At 37.8% G+C, this 17,918-nt stretch overlaps 2 protein-coding genes across 4 annotated transcripts; both read left to right on the plus strand.

The window, feature by feature from the left end:
• Positions 1-134: 134 nt before the first annotated feature.
• Positions 135-3,369, plus strand: LOC133973895 (receptor-type tyrosine-protein phosphatase H-like; the record flags this gene model as incomplete). Its single annotated transcript, XM_062411975.1, has 7 exons — positions 135-187; positions 847-1,001; positions 1,170-1,430; positions 1,676-1,936; positions 2,353-2,442; positions 2,688-2,948; positions 3,116-3,369. Coding segments are annotated over exons 1-7 (1,335 nt in total), but the record flags the coding sequence as incomplete, so codon positions are not given.
• A 2,093-nt stretch (positions 3,370-5,462) lies between these two features.
• Positions 5,463-17,697, plus strand: LOC133973513 (adhesion G protein-coupled receptor F5-like). Of its 3 annotated transcripts, XM_062411428.1 has the most exons (19): positions 5,463-5,666; positions 5,854-5,925; positions 7,287-7,334; positions 7,959-8,018; positions 8,538-8,621; positions 9,589-9,701; positions 9,782-9,840; positions 10,034-10,176; positions 10,262-10,474; positions 10,717-10,926; positions 11,018-11,170; positions 11,243-11,421; positions 12,086-12,250; positions 12,368-13,768; positions 13,856-13,897; positions 15,181-15,240; positions 15,421-15,487; positions 15,564-15,656; positions 17,562-17,697. In XM_062411428.1, exons 1-18 carry the CDS (start codon positions 5,543-5,545, stop codon positions 15,632-15,634), a joined length of 3,264 nt encoding a protein of 1,087 aa, XP_062267412.1. In that variant the 5' UTR covers positions 5,463-5,542; the 3' UTR covers positions 15,635-15,656; positions 17,562-17,697. The 3 variants fall into 3 exon arrangements, with proteins under 3 accessions (XP_062267412.1, XP_062267411.1, XP_062267414.1); XM_062411427.1 differs by lacking the exon at positions 17,562-17,697 and having other exon boundaries at positions 15,564-17,203; XM_062411430.1 differs by lacking the exons at positions 5,463-5,666; positions 5,854-5,925; positions 7,287-7,334; positions 17,562-17,697 and adding an exon at positions 7,580-7,636 and having other exon boundaries at positions 15,564-17,203.
• The last annotated feature ends 221 nt before the right edge of the window (positions 17,698-17,918 follow it).

Raw genomic sequence — 17,918 nt, forward strand, 5'->3', positions numbered from 1 at the left:
TTTCTGTTATAAAGCCACAAAACAAAAATCAGGACACAACTCTGTACAATATCAAATTTGGTAAGTTATTTAGTGTGCATTTAAGATAAGGCATTTTTCCTTGAATATTAAAATTGCATGTATTTAAAGGCACAATGGTTCCTATTAATAAGATGACTAATATACAACCTATCGCCAATAGAGACACGTGCAATAGAAATTTACAAGGACAAATTTATTTTTGCTTTCTCCCAGCTCCTGCTAATGCAGAGGACTTTAAATCAGTTGGACAAAATGAGACCAGTGTCACCCTGCAGTGGAAAAAAGTGGAAAACATCCTCACATATGTACTCTTGTCCAGTGATGGACTAGAAACAAACGTCACTGCAGAAATAGCCAATGAACCAGTTACACACGTAACCTCAGGACTCACAAATGGGACAACATACAATTTCACTCTATTCACCGTGTCTGAAAACGTCAGAAGCAGTGGAGTGAGCATCTCTGCATTCACTGGTAAGAGACATTTTCTGTTATAAAGCCACAAAACAAAAATCAGGACACAACTGTGTACGATATCAAATTTGGTAAGTTATTTATTGTGCATTTTAGATCAGGCATTTTTCCTTGAATATTAAAATTGCATGTATTTAAAGGCACAATGGTTCCTATTAATCAGAAGACTAAAATACAACCTATCGATAATAGAGACACATGCACTAGAAATTTACAAGGACTAATTTCTCTTTGCTTTCTTCCAGCTCCTCCTAATGCAGAGGACTTTAAATCAGTGGGACAAAATGAGACCAGTGTCACCCTGCAGTGGAAAAAAGTGGAAAACATCCTCAAATATGTTCTTGTGTCCAGTGACGGACTAGAAACAAACGTAACTGCAGAAATAGCAAATGAACCAGTCACACACGTAACCTCAGGACTCACAAATGGGACGAAATACAACTTCACCCTCTTCACTGTGTCTGAAAACGTCAGAAGCAGTGGAGTGAGCATCTCTGCATTCACTGGTAAGAGACATTTTCTGTTATAAAGCCGGCAAACAAAAACCAGGACACAACTCTGTACAAAATCTAATTTTTTAGGTTATTTAGTGTGCATTTTTGATCAGGGATTTTTCAATACTGACACATGTACTAGAAATTTACAAGGACTAATTTCTCTTTGCTTTCTTCCAGCTCCTCCTAATGCAGAGGACTTTAAATCAGTGGGACAAAATGAGACCAGTGTCACCCTGCAGTGGAAAAAAGTGGAAAACATCCTCACGTATGTTCTTGTGTCCAGTGACGGACTAGAAACAAACGTCACTGCAGAAATAGCAAATGAACCAGTTACACACGTAACCTCAGGACTCACAAATGGGACAAGATACAACTTCACTCTCTTCACCGTGTCTGAAAACGTCAGAAGCAGTGGAGTGAGCATCTCTTCATTCACTGGTAAGAGACATTTTCTGTTATAAAGCAACAAAACAAAAGCCAGGACACAACTCTGTACAAAATCAATTTTTTTAGTTTTTTTAGTGTGAATTTTAGATCAGGCATTTTTCCTTGAAAATAAAAATTGCATGTATTTAAAGGCACAATGGTTCCTATTAATCAGATTACTAAAATACAACCTATCGACAATAGAGACACATGCACTAGAAATTTACAAGGACTAATGTCTCTTTGCTTTCTTTCAGCTCCTCGTAATGCAGAGGACTTTAAAGCAGTGGGACAAAATGAGACCAGTGTCACCCTGCACTGGAAAAAAGTGGAAAACATCCTCACATATGTACTTGTGTCCAGTGACGGACTGGACACAAACGTCACTGCAGTAATGGGAAATGAACCACTTAGACATGTAACCTCAGGACTCACAAATGGGACAAGATACAACTTCACTCTCTTCACCGTGTCTGCAAACGTCAGAAGCAGTGGAGTGAGCATCTCTGCATTCACTGGTAAGAGACATTTTATGTTATAAAGCCACAAAACAAAAATCAGGACACAACTCTGTACAATATCAAATTTGGTAAGTTATTTAGTGTGCATTTAAGATAAGGCATTTTTCCTTGAATATTAAAATTGCATGTATTTAAAGGCACAATGGTTCCTATTAATAAGATGACTAAAATACAACCTATCGCCAATAGAGACACGTGCAATAGAAATTTACAAGGACAAATTTATTTTTGCTTTCTCCCAGCTCCTGCTAATGCAGAGGACTTTAAATCAGTGGGACAAAATGAGACCAGTGTCACCCTGCAGTGGAAAAAAGTGGAAAACATCCTCACATATGTACTCTTGTCCAGTGATGGACTAGAAACAAACGTCACTGCAGAAATAGCAAATGAACCAGTTACACACGTAACCTCAGGACTCACAAATGGGACAAAATACAATTTCACTCTATTCACCGTGTCTGAAAACGTCAGAAGCAGTGGAGTGAGCATCTCTGCATTCACTGGTAAGAGACATTTTCTGTTATAAAGCCACAAAACAAAAATCAGGACACAACTGTGTACGATATCAAATTTGGTAAGTTATTTATTGTGCATTTTAGATCAGGCATTTTTCCTTGAATATTAAAATTGCATGTATTTAAAGGCACAATGGTTCCTATTAATCAGAAGACTTAAATACAACCTATCGACAATAGAGACACATGCACTAGAAATTTACAAGGACTAATTTCTCTTTGCTTTCTTCCAGCTCCTCCTAATGCAGAGGACTTTAAATCAGTGGGACAAAATGAGACCAGTATCACCCTGCAGTGGAAAAAAGTGGAAAACATCCTCACGTATGTTCTTGTGTCCAGTGACGGACTAGAAACAAACGTCACTGCAGAAATAGCAAATGAACCAGTTACACACGTAACCTCAGGACTCACAAATGGGACAAAATACAACTTCACCCTCTTCACTGTGTCTGAAAAAGTCAGAAGCAGTGGAGTGAGCATCTCTGCATTCACTGGTAAGAGACATTTTCTGTTATAAAGCCGGCAAACAAAAACCAGGACACAACTCTGTACAAAATCTAATTTTTTAGGTTATTTAGTGTGCATTTTTGATCAGGGATTTTTCAATACTGACACATGTACTAGAAATTTACAAGGACTAATTTCTCTTTGCTTTTTCCAGCTCCTCCTAATGCAGAGGAGTTTAAATCAGTGGAACAAAATGAGACCAGTGTCACCCTGCAGTGGAAAAAAGTGGAAAACATCCTCACATATGTTCTTGTGTCCAGTGACGGACTAGACACAAACGTCACTGCAGAAATAGGAAATGAACCAGTTACACACGTAACCTCAGGACTCACAAATGGGACAAAATACAACTTCACTCTCTTCACCGTGTCTGCAAAAGTCAGAAGCAGTGGAGTGAGCATCTCTGCATTCACTGGTAAGAGACATTTTCTGTTATAAAGCCGGCAAACAAAACCCAGGACACAACTCTGTGCAATATCAAATTTGGTAAGTTATTTAGTGTGCATTTTAGATAAGGCATTTTTCCTTGAAGATTAAAATTGCATGTATTTAAAGGCACAATGGTTCCTATTAATCAGAAGACTAAAATACAACCTATCGACAATAGAGACACATGCACTATAAATTTACAAGGACTAATTTCTCTTTGTTTTCTTCTAGCTCCTTCTAATGCAGAGGACTTTAAATCAGTGGGACAAAATGAGACCAGTGTCACCCTGCAGTGGAAAAAAGTGGAAAACATCCTCACATATGTTCTTTTGTCCAGTGACGGACTGGACACAAACGTCACTGCAGAAATAGGAAATGAACCAGTTACACGCGTAACATCAGGACTCACAAATGGGACAAAATACAACTTCACTCTCTTCACCGTGTCTGAAAACGTCAGAAGCAGTGGAGTGAGCATCTCTTCATTCACTGGTAAGAGACATTTTCTGTTATAAAGCAACAAAACAAAAGCCAGGACACAACTCTGTACAAAATCAATTTTTTTAGTTTTTTTAGTGTGAATTTTAGATCAGGCATTTTTCCTTGAAAATAAAAATTGCATGTATTTAAAGGCACAATGGTTCCTATTAATCAGAAGACTAAAATACAACCTATCGACAATAGAGACACATGCACTATAAATTTACAAGGACTAATTTCTCTTTGTTTTCTTCTAGCTCCTTCTAATGCAGAGGACTTTAAATCAGTGGGACAAAATGAGACCAGTGTCACCCTGCAGTGGAAAAAAGTCGAAAACATCCTCACATATGTTCTTGTGTCCAGTGACGGACTGGACACAAACGTCACTGCAGAAATAGGAAATGAACCAGTTACACACGTAACATCAGGACTCACAAATGGGACAAAATACAACTTCACCCTCTTTACTGTGTCTGAAAAAGTTAGAAGCAGTGGAGTGAGCATCTCTGCATTCACTGGTAAGAGACATTTTCTGTTATAAAGCCGGCAAACAAAAACCAGGAAACAACTCTGTACAAAATACTATTTTTGAGGTTATTTAGTATGCATTTTAGATCAGGGATTTTTCAATAGAGACACATGCACTATAAATTTACAAGGACTAATTTATCTTTGCTTTCTACCAGCTCCTTCTAATGCAGAGGACTTTAAATCAGTGGAACAAAATGAGACCAGTGTCACCCTGCAGTGGAAAAAAGTGGAAAACATCCTCACATATGTACTTTTGTCCAGTCACGGAGAAATAAACGTCAATGCTGAAATGGGAAACGAACCAGTTACACATGTAGCCTCAGGACTCACAAATGGGACAAAATACAACTTCACTCTCTTCACCGTGTCTGCAAACGTCAGAAGCAGTGGAGTGAGCATCTCTACATTCACTGGTAAGAGACATTTTCTGTTATAAAGCCGGCAAACAAAAACCAGGACACAACTCTGTACAAAATCTAATTTTTTAGGTTATTTAGTGTGCATTTTACATCAGGGATTTTTCAATAGAGACACATGCACTATAAATTTACAAGGACTAATTTCTCTTTGCTTTCTTCCAGCTCCTCCTAATGCAGAGGACTTTAAATCAGTGGGACAAAATGAGACCAGTGTCACCCTGCAGTGGAAAAAAGTGGAAAACATCCTCACATATGGTCTTGAGTCCAGTGACGGAGAAATAAAGGTCAATGCTGAATTGGGAAACGAACCAGTTATACACGTAAAATCAGGACTCACAAATGGGACGAAATACAACTTCACCCTCTTCACTTTGTCTGAAAAAGTCAGAAGCAGTGGAGTGAGCATCTCTGCATTCACTGGTAAGAGACATTTTCTGTTATAAAGCCGGTAAACAAAAACCAGGACACAACTCTGTACAATATCAAATTAAGTAAGTTATTTAGTGTGCATTTTAGATCAGGGATTTTTCAATAGAGACACATGCACTATAAATTTACAAGGACTAATTTCTCTTTGCTTTCTTCCAGCTCCTCCTAATGCAGAGGACTTTAAATCAGTGGGACAAAATGAGACCAGTGTCACCCTGCAGTGGAAAAAAGTGGAAAACATCCTCACATATGTACTTGTGTCCAGTGACAGAGAAATAAACGTCAATGCTGAAATGGGAAACGAACCAGTTACACATGTAGCCTCAGGACTCACAAATGGGAAAAAATACAACTTCACTCTTTTCACCGTGTCTGAAAACGTCAGAAGCAGTGGAGTGAGCATCTCTGCATTCACTGGTAAGAGACAGTTTCTGTTATAAAGCCGGGAAATTAAAGCCAGGACACGACACTGTGTTAAATCTAACTTTTTAAGTTATTTAGAGCGCATTTTTGATCAGGCATTTTTCCTTGAAGATAAAAATTGTATTTGAATATTGTTTCTTGTCGTGCTGTCTTTTCGTTTTTCATCACTTCCTTGTTTTAGTAACAACTACAACTGTTGCAACGACTAGGAATACTACAGCATTCTTAACACCAACCACCAAAGCCATAACAGGTAGGTATTATAATGAAGTATGTGTGTGAACACAATAATTACTGCCATTTGATGTTGCATACGCTTTGCGACCGCACCTACCCCCTCCTTCCCCGGGGTACTCAGCAAGGTGCTGTCTGTGGCCCCTTAACACACAACTAGGAGAAGCACTGAATAAAGTTTCTGTGCACATGACATCCAACAAAAGAGCAATTCACCAAGTTCAACATACATATATGCTTGAAAATGAAAAAACAAATAATTTATGTTGTAATTTTAGACTATTGTAAACATGCTGTGAAATGCTGTAAGTGATCTAGACTTACATGGGACATATTACGACAATTCCACTTTTGTAGTGCTTCTACACGTTACTTTGTGTATGTGGCATGTCTACCGACGCAGGTAGGCTTCAGCCCGCCTGACTCTGGCTCAAAACGATATGGTTGCAAGATTGTATCTTCGTCTCCAGTAGCCATATTTCTACGGAGGAAATGAATAGCCCAAAATCCGGGCGTTCTTCAAATCTCGTGGAGGGGGGGGAGCTGGCTCATTAGCTTTTAAAGTAACAGGCACTCAAAACAGGTCAATCTGAGGAGTGCTGTTTTAAATGATCCTTGTGATATTTTGACCAAAATATGTCACAGACATTTCATTAAGACCCCAAGGAGCCATATCAACTTGTGGTAAAAAGGGCATGATATCTCCCATTTAAACATTGGTTTCTATAGTATTTTGGGAAAATGACAGATATGTAAAACATCTGTAACAAGTAAGTGTCCCACTATGCTATAACAAGGGGGGCCGTGTTTGACTTCATGAAGTCGTCCAATAACTGGACAGTTGCTGTTCAATCCCTGGCTTCTTCAGTATGCATTTAATCGTGTCCTTCAAGACAATGAACCCCCATTTGCCCCAGTGTGTGAATGTGGTGTGTAAGAAAAAATGCATCATATAGTAGAGCTTCTTTAATGCATGTGTGAATGGATGAATGCAGCATTTGAATGGTTGATAAATTGAACAGATAATCTGAGCATGAATTATTCCCATGTTTCATAAAACATTTATATGTTTGTAAAATGATCTTTGCCGATTCAACACTTACAACACATGAACATAACAACAGCTGCAACAACACCTGTAACCAGTCATTGCTTTCAAATAAGTTCACAGCACTTTTCCAAAATGTCCTTAATATTTGGATAATCTGTAAATTATCCTCATTCTATAGATTGTACCGTCACCAAAATCAAGTGGTGTTTATTTTTTTGATGTAAGGGAAAACACTGATTAAAATCCTACAGTAATCTTTATGGATTTAACTTAACTTGACATTTGTCTTAACCACAGTGAAATATAATTAATTGTACATTTCCCCCCAGATTCACATGTTAACTCCACAACAGTCAAATCAACAACGGTAGTAACAAGTAAGTATTCAACAACTACCTGTTCCAGCAACAAAGGCTCAACTCAGTAATAGTGCAGTGTTCTTAATAAAGAGAAGCTCCGTGAATGTATGGATGAACAATCATGGTAATAGTGGTCTCTCTTAATACATTGTGGTTAGTGTTCAATTTATAGTTGGCATTTATTATATGGCTATATCCTAACTTGGCGAAAACCTTACACTTAATAATCTGAGGATGAATAATTTATGTGTTATGTGATTCCACACCTTTTGCTACAACAAATATGACCACGACAACAGCTCCAACACCAACTGTAACAAGTCAGTGATTTTTTATAATTTTAAAAATGCCCTAAATTTTCAGCTGTAGTATATCCTCTTATATCGGATTTACTTTTACCAACACTGACAACTGGTATTAGTTGTTGGTTTTCAAATGTCCTTTTAATTCAACATCTGCTCCAACAGATTTTAACACCACAACAGTACCAACAACACCAGTTGTAACAACTAACTGTTAAAAAATACATTTAGTCACCTGAGTTTGAACAACATAGTCATTAAAATAAAATGTCATTTTTTTTACACTGAAACTGCTCTAGCAAATGTCCAAAAGTTCCTATAAATGAGTTGTTTTTTGCAGATTCATCACCTGTTGCTACAACAGTTATGAACACTTCTACAGCTACAACACCTGTGCAAAGTGAGTGTTTGAGAAAAGATGACTCTTCTTTGTTTGTTACAACACATTTGAATGCAACACATATAACTTCACCCTCCACCGTCAACTGAGTACATTTTTAAAAGAATGGAGAGGATAATTCTTGAACAGCTGTTTAAAACATGTCAAATTGTCCGATTTTGTTTTCCAGTTTAACACATAATTGTACAGATAATTATAAAATTATCAGTCTCCACAGTTGCATCAAATTGAAGTGGGCACCATAGTTATAACAACACCAACAACATTTAAATTATCGCTTTAATATACAAATTATGTAAAATAATGAGTCAGTCATTGTTAAAATTCAAAACAGTCAAAATGAAAAGTAGTGTGGAATATGTGCATAGTAACAACACTCACTGCTGTGTATTTTTTTTCTGTGAATGTCAGTTCAGTACATTTAAGACCGTTTTAGCCATGTTCACTCCGATTCAGTCTGTGACAGATTTTTTTAATAATGTTTCTTGTCGTGCTGTCTTTTTAACTTCCTTGTTATAGTAACAATAACAACTGTTGCAACAACTGTTGCAACAACTAGGAATACTACAGCATTCTTAACACCAACCACCAAAGCCATAACAGGTGTGTATTATAAACAAGTGACATGAGCGGGTAGTCCACTAACTGGACGGTTGGCTGTTCAATCCCTGGCTCCTTCAGTATGCATTTGATCGTGTCCTTGAGCAAGACAATGAACCCCAATTTTCCCCAGTGTTTGAATGAAGTGTGAAAAAAAAAAAAAGCAACTCATGCAGATAGGGAAATTTAATCTCTGCTTTTGACCCATCTGGTGCAGGAAACACAGAGCAGTGAGCGACCATGTACGGCGCTCGGGGAGCAGATGTTGGGGGAGTAAGGTGCCTTGCTCAGGGGCACTAGACAGGGTAGGGAGACTCTTGGATTTTTGGACAGATCAATCCAGGTTCGTCTTTTGTTGTCTCTCCGTGAAGTCAAACCAGAGACGAACCAGAGACCATCTCTGCCCATAGTCCAAGTTTCTGCCACTAGACCACCGCCTCTTAATGCACGTGTGAATGGATGAATGCAGCATTTGAATGGTTGAAAAATTGAACAGATTACATTACATTACATTACATTTAGCTGACGCTTTTATCCAAAGCGACTTACAATAAGTGCATTCAACCCTGAGGGTACATACCAAGGACGACAAGAATCAAGAAAGTAATAATTTGAGCATGAATTATTCCCACGTTTCATTAAGTATTTGCATGTTTGTTTTACTAAGAAAAAAGAGGAATATTCAGCTACCTGCTCATTTATTGAATTGCATTTACAAAGGGCCAGTTGTCACTTGCTGCAGAAAATAAATTGTATTAAAGGATATGAGTAATTTTGAGATAAACAGCTGTATGATACTGTACCACTGAGCTGCACTGGCCCTGCATCTAAATAATACAATGAGTCTTATTTCGTTCTAGAACAACCAACATATTTTAAAAAGGTTCCTGTGTTTATCCGTGTCTTTGCATTGCAAGAAATGAAATGTTAATCAGTAGCTTTGCTCATGTTTTTCATCTACTTTTCACAGAAACAGTTTTCAAAGTCGAAATGTCAATGAGATTAGACAAGGATTACACACCAGAATTAAGTGATACATCAAGTACCGTCTACAAAGATTTGAAGTCACAGATCGATGCAGTGGTACGTCTAATGTTAACACTATTCAATGTGAACTGTCATCTCCAGTTCATATTTTATCACTTGCCATGTCTCTCCAATAGATACTTGAGGAGTATGGAGGAATCCCAGGATATAGAGGAGGTTTTGTGACAGTATTCAGGTACAGTGTGGGAATTCAAGCATTAACAAAAATTGAGAAGCCAAAGTCAAAGCCCACTCCACATTCAATTAAATTTTATTTGTAAAGCGCCAAATCCTAATATACATTATCTTAAGGCATTTACATAGAAAGTCAAGACCTTAAAATGTATAGATAAACCCAACATCACATCTTTGCTTTTCTGTTCTTACAGCGAAGGAAGCATTATTACAAAATATGTTCTTCAAACGACACAAGTTGACTTTGATCAAATCTTGGTTGAAAATCAAAACTTCCGTAAAGCAATAAATAGTCGCATTGCTCCTGTCATTGGCGCAGTTTCTGCAATTTACCAAAGTAAGTATGAAAAATGAGTAGTAGTAGTTTACTACTTTTGTTTAACTTAGATGAATTTGACTGTTCAACTCTGATTTATCCAAAGGTTCAACTTCAATCATCATTCCAGAGCTCACTTACACTGGTGCCAGCCTGTACCTGAAGTGTGAGCCTCCAGATAGCTTTAGCGTGGGACTAATTTCCAGTTCCAGATGGACATTTAATGGACAGGAAATTAAAGACGGTGGAAGGTTTAAAATAACTACTTCCAACTCTATGTCAATGCTTGAAGTTAAGAAAGTGATTCCTGCTGATAGTGGTAAGTCAGAGCTGGCCTAATTTTTTAACTAATAAGGAAACAATAAACTTAAACGTATAATCAACTTATACAAATTGTATTCGCTACTACTGCATCATTGATCAAATTGGTTGGTAAAGTAAGTCCAGTCCCACCTGGCATGCTCTCTTCCTGAATGATATGGAGTATTACCATTTAGATTTTTATTTTTTTTCTTTTGTTTTTATAATGCGTTCAGTGATATCTTTTTCTCTTGATCATAGGACCTTACAGTTGTACTCTAAACAAAAACAACCTGGAATTCCAGCAAAAAGGAATTGTAATGGAAGGCAACATCAAAAAAGCTCCTGTTGTGCGTCTCAGGAGTGAATTTCATGTTAGATGCGTAACTGGACAGATACAACCCCTCAAGTGTTGTGTGCAGCGTCCCTACACAATCAAGTGGTCTCAAGGCAAAGACCAGTTGACCTCAGGTAAGGACTGATGCTGGAAACTCCTCATTCCGACCATGCTATGGATTTTTTGAAAGATATTAAAAGTTTATAACAACACTTCAATTTTCAGATTCTGTTACCGGTGAAGACGACAACTGCATCAAGCATGATTACAAATTAGAAAGCTGCAGTGGTTCAGGGGAAGATCAAATAATTTTTACATGCAGGGTGGATAACCCATCAAATTATGAAATGACATCGACAATGACGATCTTCAAAGAGAGTAAGAGCAACTACACAATTTGTTCGCTGTTTTTCCTCTCTTTATCATTAATCGCTTATTGAACTCTATCAGATTTCAGATGCAATGACACTCAGTATGGGACAGGTCTTGAAGAAGACCGAACAAGCATTGAGTGTGATATAGGTCAAGTAGGAAGAAGGCTGGCGGAATGCCAGGAAACGGGCGAGTGGAAACTGGTCGAAGACACCTGCATTGTAATAGAAATCAATGAATTACTGATTGAGTCACAGGTAGGTGAGCTACTGATCCATCAAACTGCTTCCTATTTGCTTATGATACTGATGTTTTGTTTAGGGGTTGCGGAGCTCATTTTGATTCACAGGATGCAGGTTGTTTTTAAACTTAGACAAGTTCCAACATCTTACTTAAATGATCAACAGCCCTCTCAACACGCATGTGTCATATTACCGTTTCCTTAAGACAGTCTTTGAACACCCAAATTTGTGTCTTGATATTTAGAAAATGTTATGATGGATTAAACCTGTATATATAGACTAATCGTACGATATATAAACATGATGTAGATAATTTTGCTGACCTTGATAAGGTGATTGCGTTTACCTGTGAGTTCTTTTAAGAATGTCACCAACGTTTAGCTAGTTGCAGCTTCTCTCATCTGTGTGTCTGTCAGTGTCTGGGAGTGAAGTGGAGTTACAACTCACTCACATTTCCACTAAATTTATTATTACCGCAGCTGTTTCAGGATTATACCAACACTAATCCCAAATTACTAAAACCTGATTGATCTTTGTGTTTGGTTTGATTCGGTCACACACTTATACACCCACACACACATATTTTTTGTTCTATTTATCTGAATATAGAAAATATTTATCCCTTCCAATTCACAAAAATGTTTGTGTCAAAAGCTTTAGCAGTTTTTCTTTCTTTCAGACTTTGGACAAGGAGGGAGTGCCAGATTTTGTAGGGAGGATAAGTAAAGCTGTCCAGAAAGAAAAACAGAACATTGAAAAATCAACTGCAACCATATCAGCTATTGTTGACATCCTAAACACTGTTGCAAATGTTTCAACTGCTGTCGATGAAACCGTCATGCAGGTAAGTTTAACCTTACACTTTGTATTCTTTTAGTAAATGTGTATTATTTAATCTAATGCAATATTTGACATTTTGATGAGGGTGGACTTTCACAGAGACCTGTCTTCTGATCTACAGAATATCCTAGACACTGTTGATGTCATCATAGGTGAAGATTCAAGAGAGTCTTGGGTAATTTTGAATGCAAATGAGACCAGCAATTCCAGCTCGAAATTGTTGGCTTCATTGGAGAGTCTCTCCAGTGATTTGCAAGGAGAGTTTTCCGTAAGGACTCCACGGATCCTGCTAAACAGAATGACGTTTGATGACTTCTTCATGGCTGACCTGAACTCCAGCATCGTCCTAAACATTACAACAAACAGCATGAGCAATGTTTATATTACCACCATCCTCCTCTCAACCCTTAATATTGTTATGCCGACACGAAACTCCACCTTTGACGTCAGCCCCTTCAATACCACCAGTAATGAAACTGCCAGTGATAATGCCATCAATGCAGCCGTGTTGCTTGTCAAAACAAATGTGAAGGTTCAGAATGTCTTTCTGAGCTACGACAAGCTGAACAGCTCCTTGACAATGCACCCGCAGTGCGTCTTCTGGAACTTCACACTCTTTGACAATATTGGTGCTTGGGATGATGAGGGATGTAAGTTTGTTTCCGACATAAACAACATAGTAACCTGCAGCTGTAACCACCTCACCTCCTTCTCAATTCTGATGGCAACGGACATCCCTCCATCTCTAAGAAAAGCCTTGGATATAATCACTTATGTTGGAGTTGGAATATCACTGGCAAGCTTGGTTATATGTCTAGTTATTGAAGGGTATGTTTGGAAAGCAATTACCAGGAATAGCACTGCCTTCATGCGTCACGTTTCCATCGTAAATACCGCCCTGTCTCTGTTGATTGCTGATATCTGCTTCATCATTGGTGCCTCTATAGCAAACAATCCCCTTGAAAACCCAGGGGGGGACTACGAACTTCCTCTTGGACCATGTAGCACGGCAACATTTTTTATGCATTTTTTCTACCTTGCTCTTTTCTTTTGGATGCTCGTGTCAGGCCTTTTGCTCTTTTACAGGACGGTCATGGTCTTCTCGTACATGTCCAAGTCAATCATGTTGGCCATTGGTTTCTGTTTAGGATACGGCTGTCCTCTAATTATAGCTGTTATTACTGTTGCTGTCACAGCACCAGGTAATGGGTACATTAGGAAATCCGAGGCTTGTTGGCTGAACTGGTTTGAGACAAAAGCTCTCCTGGCCATGGTGATACCGGCCTTGACCATAGTTTTCATCAACATTTTAATTGTAATTTGGGTCTTATACAAAATGCTGAAAAGAGGTGTGGGAGACGCTGCACAATCTGATGAGAAAAACACGCTGGTGGTCATAACGAGATGTCTGGTCATTTTGACTCCTTTATTTGGATTGACCTGGGGTTTGGGTGTGGGAACCATGGTGTCATCCACAAATGAAGCAATCCATTATGCCTTTGCATTCTTCAATTCACTACAGGTATTTACAACCACTGAATTTCAAGGCATTGCTTTTGTGCTCTTTCATATTGATCATTATGAAATGTGAATGTCTGATTTTTCTCAGGGTTTCTTCATTTTATTGTTTGGGGTACTACTCGATTCAAAGGTATGTTGATTTTGTAATAGCCAATAATATATCCGAGCATGTGTACACAGGAGGTAGCATTAGCAGCATGTTAGCAGAGGAGAAGCACCTTTTGGCAATGTGTGATTTTTTAATTTGAATCCTATAACAGGCCTCTATGTTGCATTTGTGCGTGTATAACTAGTTAACCAATACAAGGGCATTGTGCCACAGGTTGTTTTAGATAAAGCTGTTTAGTTACAAAAGGCTAAAGCACCTCCTGTGTACACATACCATTATTCACAGAAGATCTATACCACTCTATCTTCAACTCTATACATTCTCTGGGCAAACACGGTGTCCTTGTGTTTTTGTTATTTAAGCATTACGTCTAAATCAGCCATGTTGTACCTCCAAATGTCTACAGTAGCCCAGAAAAGACAATCCAATCCCTATCATGTTTAATAATGCTTGAAGATACCGTATATTCTCCTAAATGTTTTGAAAGGGATATGTTGCAATAAGCAGCTTCAATGTTAAATGACACTAAATAATACACACTGAGCCTTTAAGACCATAGCTTGTACTCAGGTAATTTTTACACCTCCTATTCTTGTTTCTGCACACAAAGTATAGTGTTACAGGCAGTGGGCATTTAGATTAGCTTTGGGAATATGGCGGTGTTCACCATAGAAATTCAACAATCCATTTATCAGCACCATGATACATCATCAACAACATTGACAGGTTGTAATTATAAATCGTTTCATGCTCTGACACTTTTTTGTGATGGCTGTTTAGCACACACTTTATGCGCATATACATATAGTATTATCCATCCTTTCATTATACTTTTGGCAAGTAAAAATCTCTAACTGCTCTTAAAGGGAAAGTTTGACCAAAAATTGAAATTCAATCCTTATCTACTCACCACTATGACAATGGAGGGGTGTCATGGCTACATCCTTGTACCCAAATCGAATAGAATTGAAGTAACTGGTGACCACTTCCACAACAGAAATAAACATAATATGCCTCCATACTGCTCCTGTGTTGTCATCCAAATGTCTGTAAAAACCCAACATTCAAATTTGACCCAAATTGGCGTCATTTACACCAGGTTGTTAGCCTTAATGTCTTCTGTTATCCTCCTCTGGAGCCACGTTCATGCATGAATCACATGGAGACATTAAGGCTAAAACCACAGTGTAAATGACCTTGTTTCAATTCCAATCTTTGGGTGAACTATCCCTTTAAGTATTAGCATAACTGATAACTAGATACTGTTAATTTTGGCATTGCCATCGTTTTGATTTTGCCTGCAGACTCGTTCTCTCCTCGGAAGGAAATCACCTCGAACAAGCACTGGCTCTAATTCTACGAGGGTAAGTGTTGACTTTTTTCGTTTTTCGCTTTTCAAATGCTTAGAATGTTTTCAGGTTTTCTGGATTTCAATGCATCCCAAATGTTGTTGAATCTACAGAACTGATATGCTCCAGAATTTGTTACATTTTGGAGCATATATTTTCTTCAATGACTTTACATTTTATTTGTTTCTATGTTAGAGTACAGGTGCTGGCATTTCCTCCTTGAGTGGAAATAATTTTATTGGCAGACTACTAGGAAGAAGAAGTAAGTTTTTTCACATTTAGCAGCTTTACTGCTTATTTGAATGTGTTGTCTTATCAACAATGTGTTTGTCTTTCAGATGTCTACCACGTTTCACAAGCTACAAACACAAACAGCAGCGGTGCAACGGAGTCATTTAGTAATATATGAATCAATGCTACAAGCTGTATAGGTAACATTTGTTTGATCATTCAAAATATCTATAAGATATAATGAATTTTCTGTAAAGTCAGAAACAGAAGTTATGAAATCAGTAACAAAATAGTGAGGTTTTAAAAGATTAAAAATGCTTGAAGGAATGTTCAGTGTGACATTCCTTCAAACATTTTTAATGTAAAATAATTAATAATTTTTTTAATCCCCAGAGCATCATTGGTGAATAATTATTTACTACCCACTGGATACTCCTGCTTGTGCAGATACTAATTTTATTAACTATTTTACATTCTTAACACCCATGACTAATTATTTATTTAAAAAATGGATATGTTGGTGCACATAGCCCTCATGTTGTCCTTCTGGGTATTGCTCTTAAATCAAACTGATAGATTTGCTAAAATCAGATAATAGTTTAGAGATCAATGGGCACTATTCTTTAAACATTTTTGAATATTCCCTCAAAAGTATAACAATTTGGACACAGTTTTTTGCTCAAAGTTTTTTGCTTTTTGCCTTCTAAATATTTGTTCCTGTTTGTAAAAATATGTTGTAAATTAACATTGTACAGATATCTACATTATTTAATAAAAACAGATTATTACAGAGTAATGTTAAAAGAGTCATCCAGACTTCCTGTTAATGGCTTGAAGCGAGTAGAAGTTCCACATGTTGACTTTACCTGTCACTCAGAGATAAGTATTTTTGACCTGTTCATGTTAGTTCATGTTAGCTGAGGCTTCGCATGAGTGCCTATAGCTATGCTGTTAAACTTTTCATTGCTTTCTAATAGTGCCTTCAGTTTAACGCGTTATTAACGGCGTTAACGCAAACCCATTTTAACGCCGTTATCGCGAGATTAACGCAGAGCTGCCAACTCTCACGCTTTCGCCGTGTGACACACACTTTTGCATGTTGGTGGTTGACTAAGTCACAGTAATTTTTTAAAACATCATCGTATCAGGCCGTCATGAAGTACAAGGAGTGGGCGAGTGTGTTTCTGTGTGTGTGTGTGTGTGTGTGTGTGTGTGTGTGTGTGTGTGTGAGTGGTTCCAGATAGCGCACCGTAGCCCCGCCCCCTGCCCCCGCGCACTCGCTCAGAGAGAAACAGTGAGATCAGAGCTCAGTGACTGACTGCTTCTTGACAATGGAAACAGTGAAAACACAGAGTTTCTCTGGTCTCAGCTGATCAGAGATCAGCGCCTCAGCTTCTTGATCAGAGCAGAAGCTGCAGTTGGTTTCTACTGAGCTTCAGTATCTGTGTTTGCCTCAGGTCTGACCTGCTCTCGCTTTTTGTTTTAATATTTCGCCAACTAAAATATATATTTTTAAGCTATTAGGCTGCAGCTATATGTTTTTATTTATTTAAAAACAGGGTATTTCTTATTTCATACATTTTCCACAAATATGGGGAGGACTCAAATAGCCCTAAACAGTTCTGTGTTTAATTTGTTTCAAAGTGGGCCGACACTTGTTGTGCATTTTGTTTGTTTGTTATTTTGTTGCTTGTCTGTTTGAGAGGCCTGACTGTTGTTTTTCAATAAAATAAAACATTTGCATAAAGCAAGCCAATCCACTTGTCCATGTTGATAGAGCATTAAAAAAAAAAAAAAAATGATGGGGAACAAATAAATGAAGGGACATTAAGACTAGATACAAATTTGAGATTAATCGCGATTAATTTTGAGTTAACTATGACATAAATGCGATTAATCGTGATTAAATATTTTAATCTTTTGACAGCACTACTTTCTAATAAATACTTGAATTAGACCAGACCGGCTCTTCTCATATTTGGGATAAACGAACACGCTGACAATATCCGTAAATCAAATAATAATTTAACTTGCTAATTAATCTCAAACAGAGGAAAACGTGCTAGAATATAAACTGACAGTCCACTCCCATTGTCTGTCAATAGAGGAGCATGCAAGCTCAGCGAGCCAAAGGCAGATGTGGCAGTTCGGGAGAAGGCGTGTTTCCCCCTTTGGCGGAAGGATGATTGTACGGGCAAGGAAAAATCTTTTTTGGATTATAAATAAAACGTTTGTACATTTGGATGAGTAATGGAGCTGAATATCAGACTTCGCATATATTTGTCTCAAAAATAGGCAGCTATTACAAAACAAAGTGAGTACATAATGATATCCGCTCATACCTTCATTGCATACCTGCACACACCACCATACATGATATAGCATACATCATATAGACATGTTGCTGAGGTATACAGTACTACAGGATCCCACTTGGGAAAAACACAGCAAAACAATAAAAC

This window comes from Platichthys flesus, chromosome 18, assembly GCF_949316205.1.
Source record: "Platichthys flesus chromosome 18, fPlaFle2.1, whole genome shotgun sequence".
NCBI classification, from domain to species: Eukaryota; Metazoa; Chordata; class Actinopteri; order Pleuronectiformes; family Pleuronectidae; genus Platichthys; species Platichthys flesus.

Bases quoted from the DNA above. Each gene is read 5' to 3' on its own strand.
- LOC133973513 (XM_062411428.1), top strand. From the start codon at position 5,543: ATGGGAAACGAACCAGTTACACATGTAGCCTCAGGACTCACAAATGGG. The intron at 13,898-15,180 runs GTATGTTGATTT...TTTTGCCTGCAG, and splicing joins GGGTACTACTCGATTCAAAG to ACTCGTTCTCTCCTCGGAAG. The intron at 15,241-15,420 runs GTAAGTGTTGAC...TTTCTATGTTAG, and splicing joins CTGGCTCTAATTCTACGAGG to AGTACAGGTGCTGGCATTTC.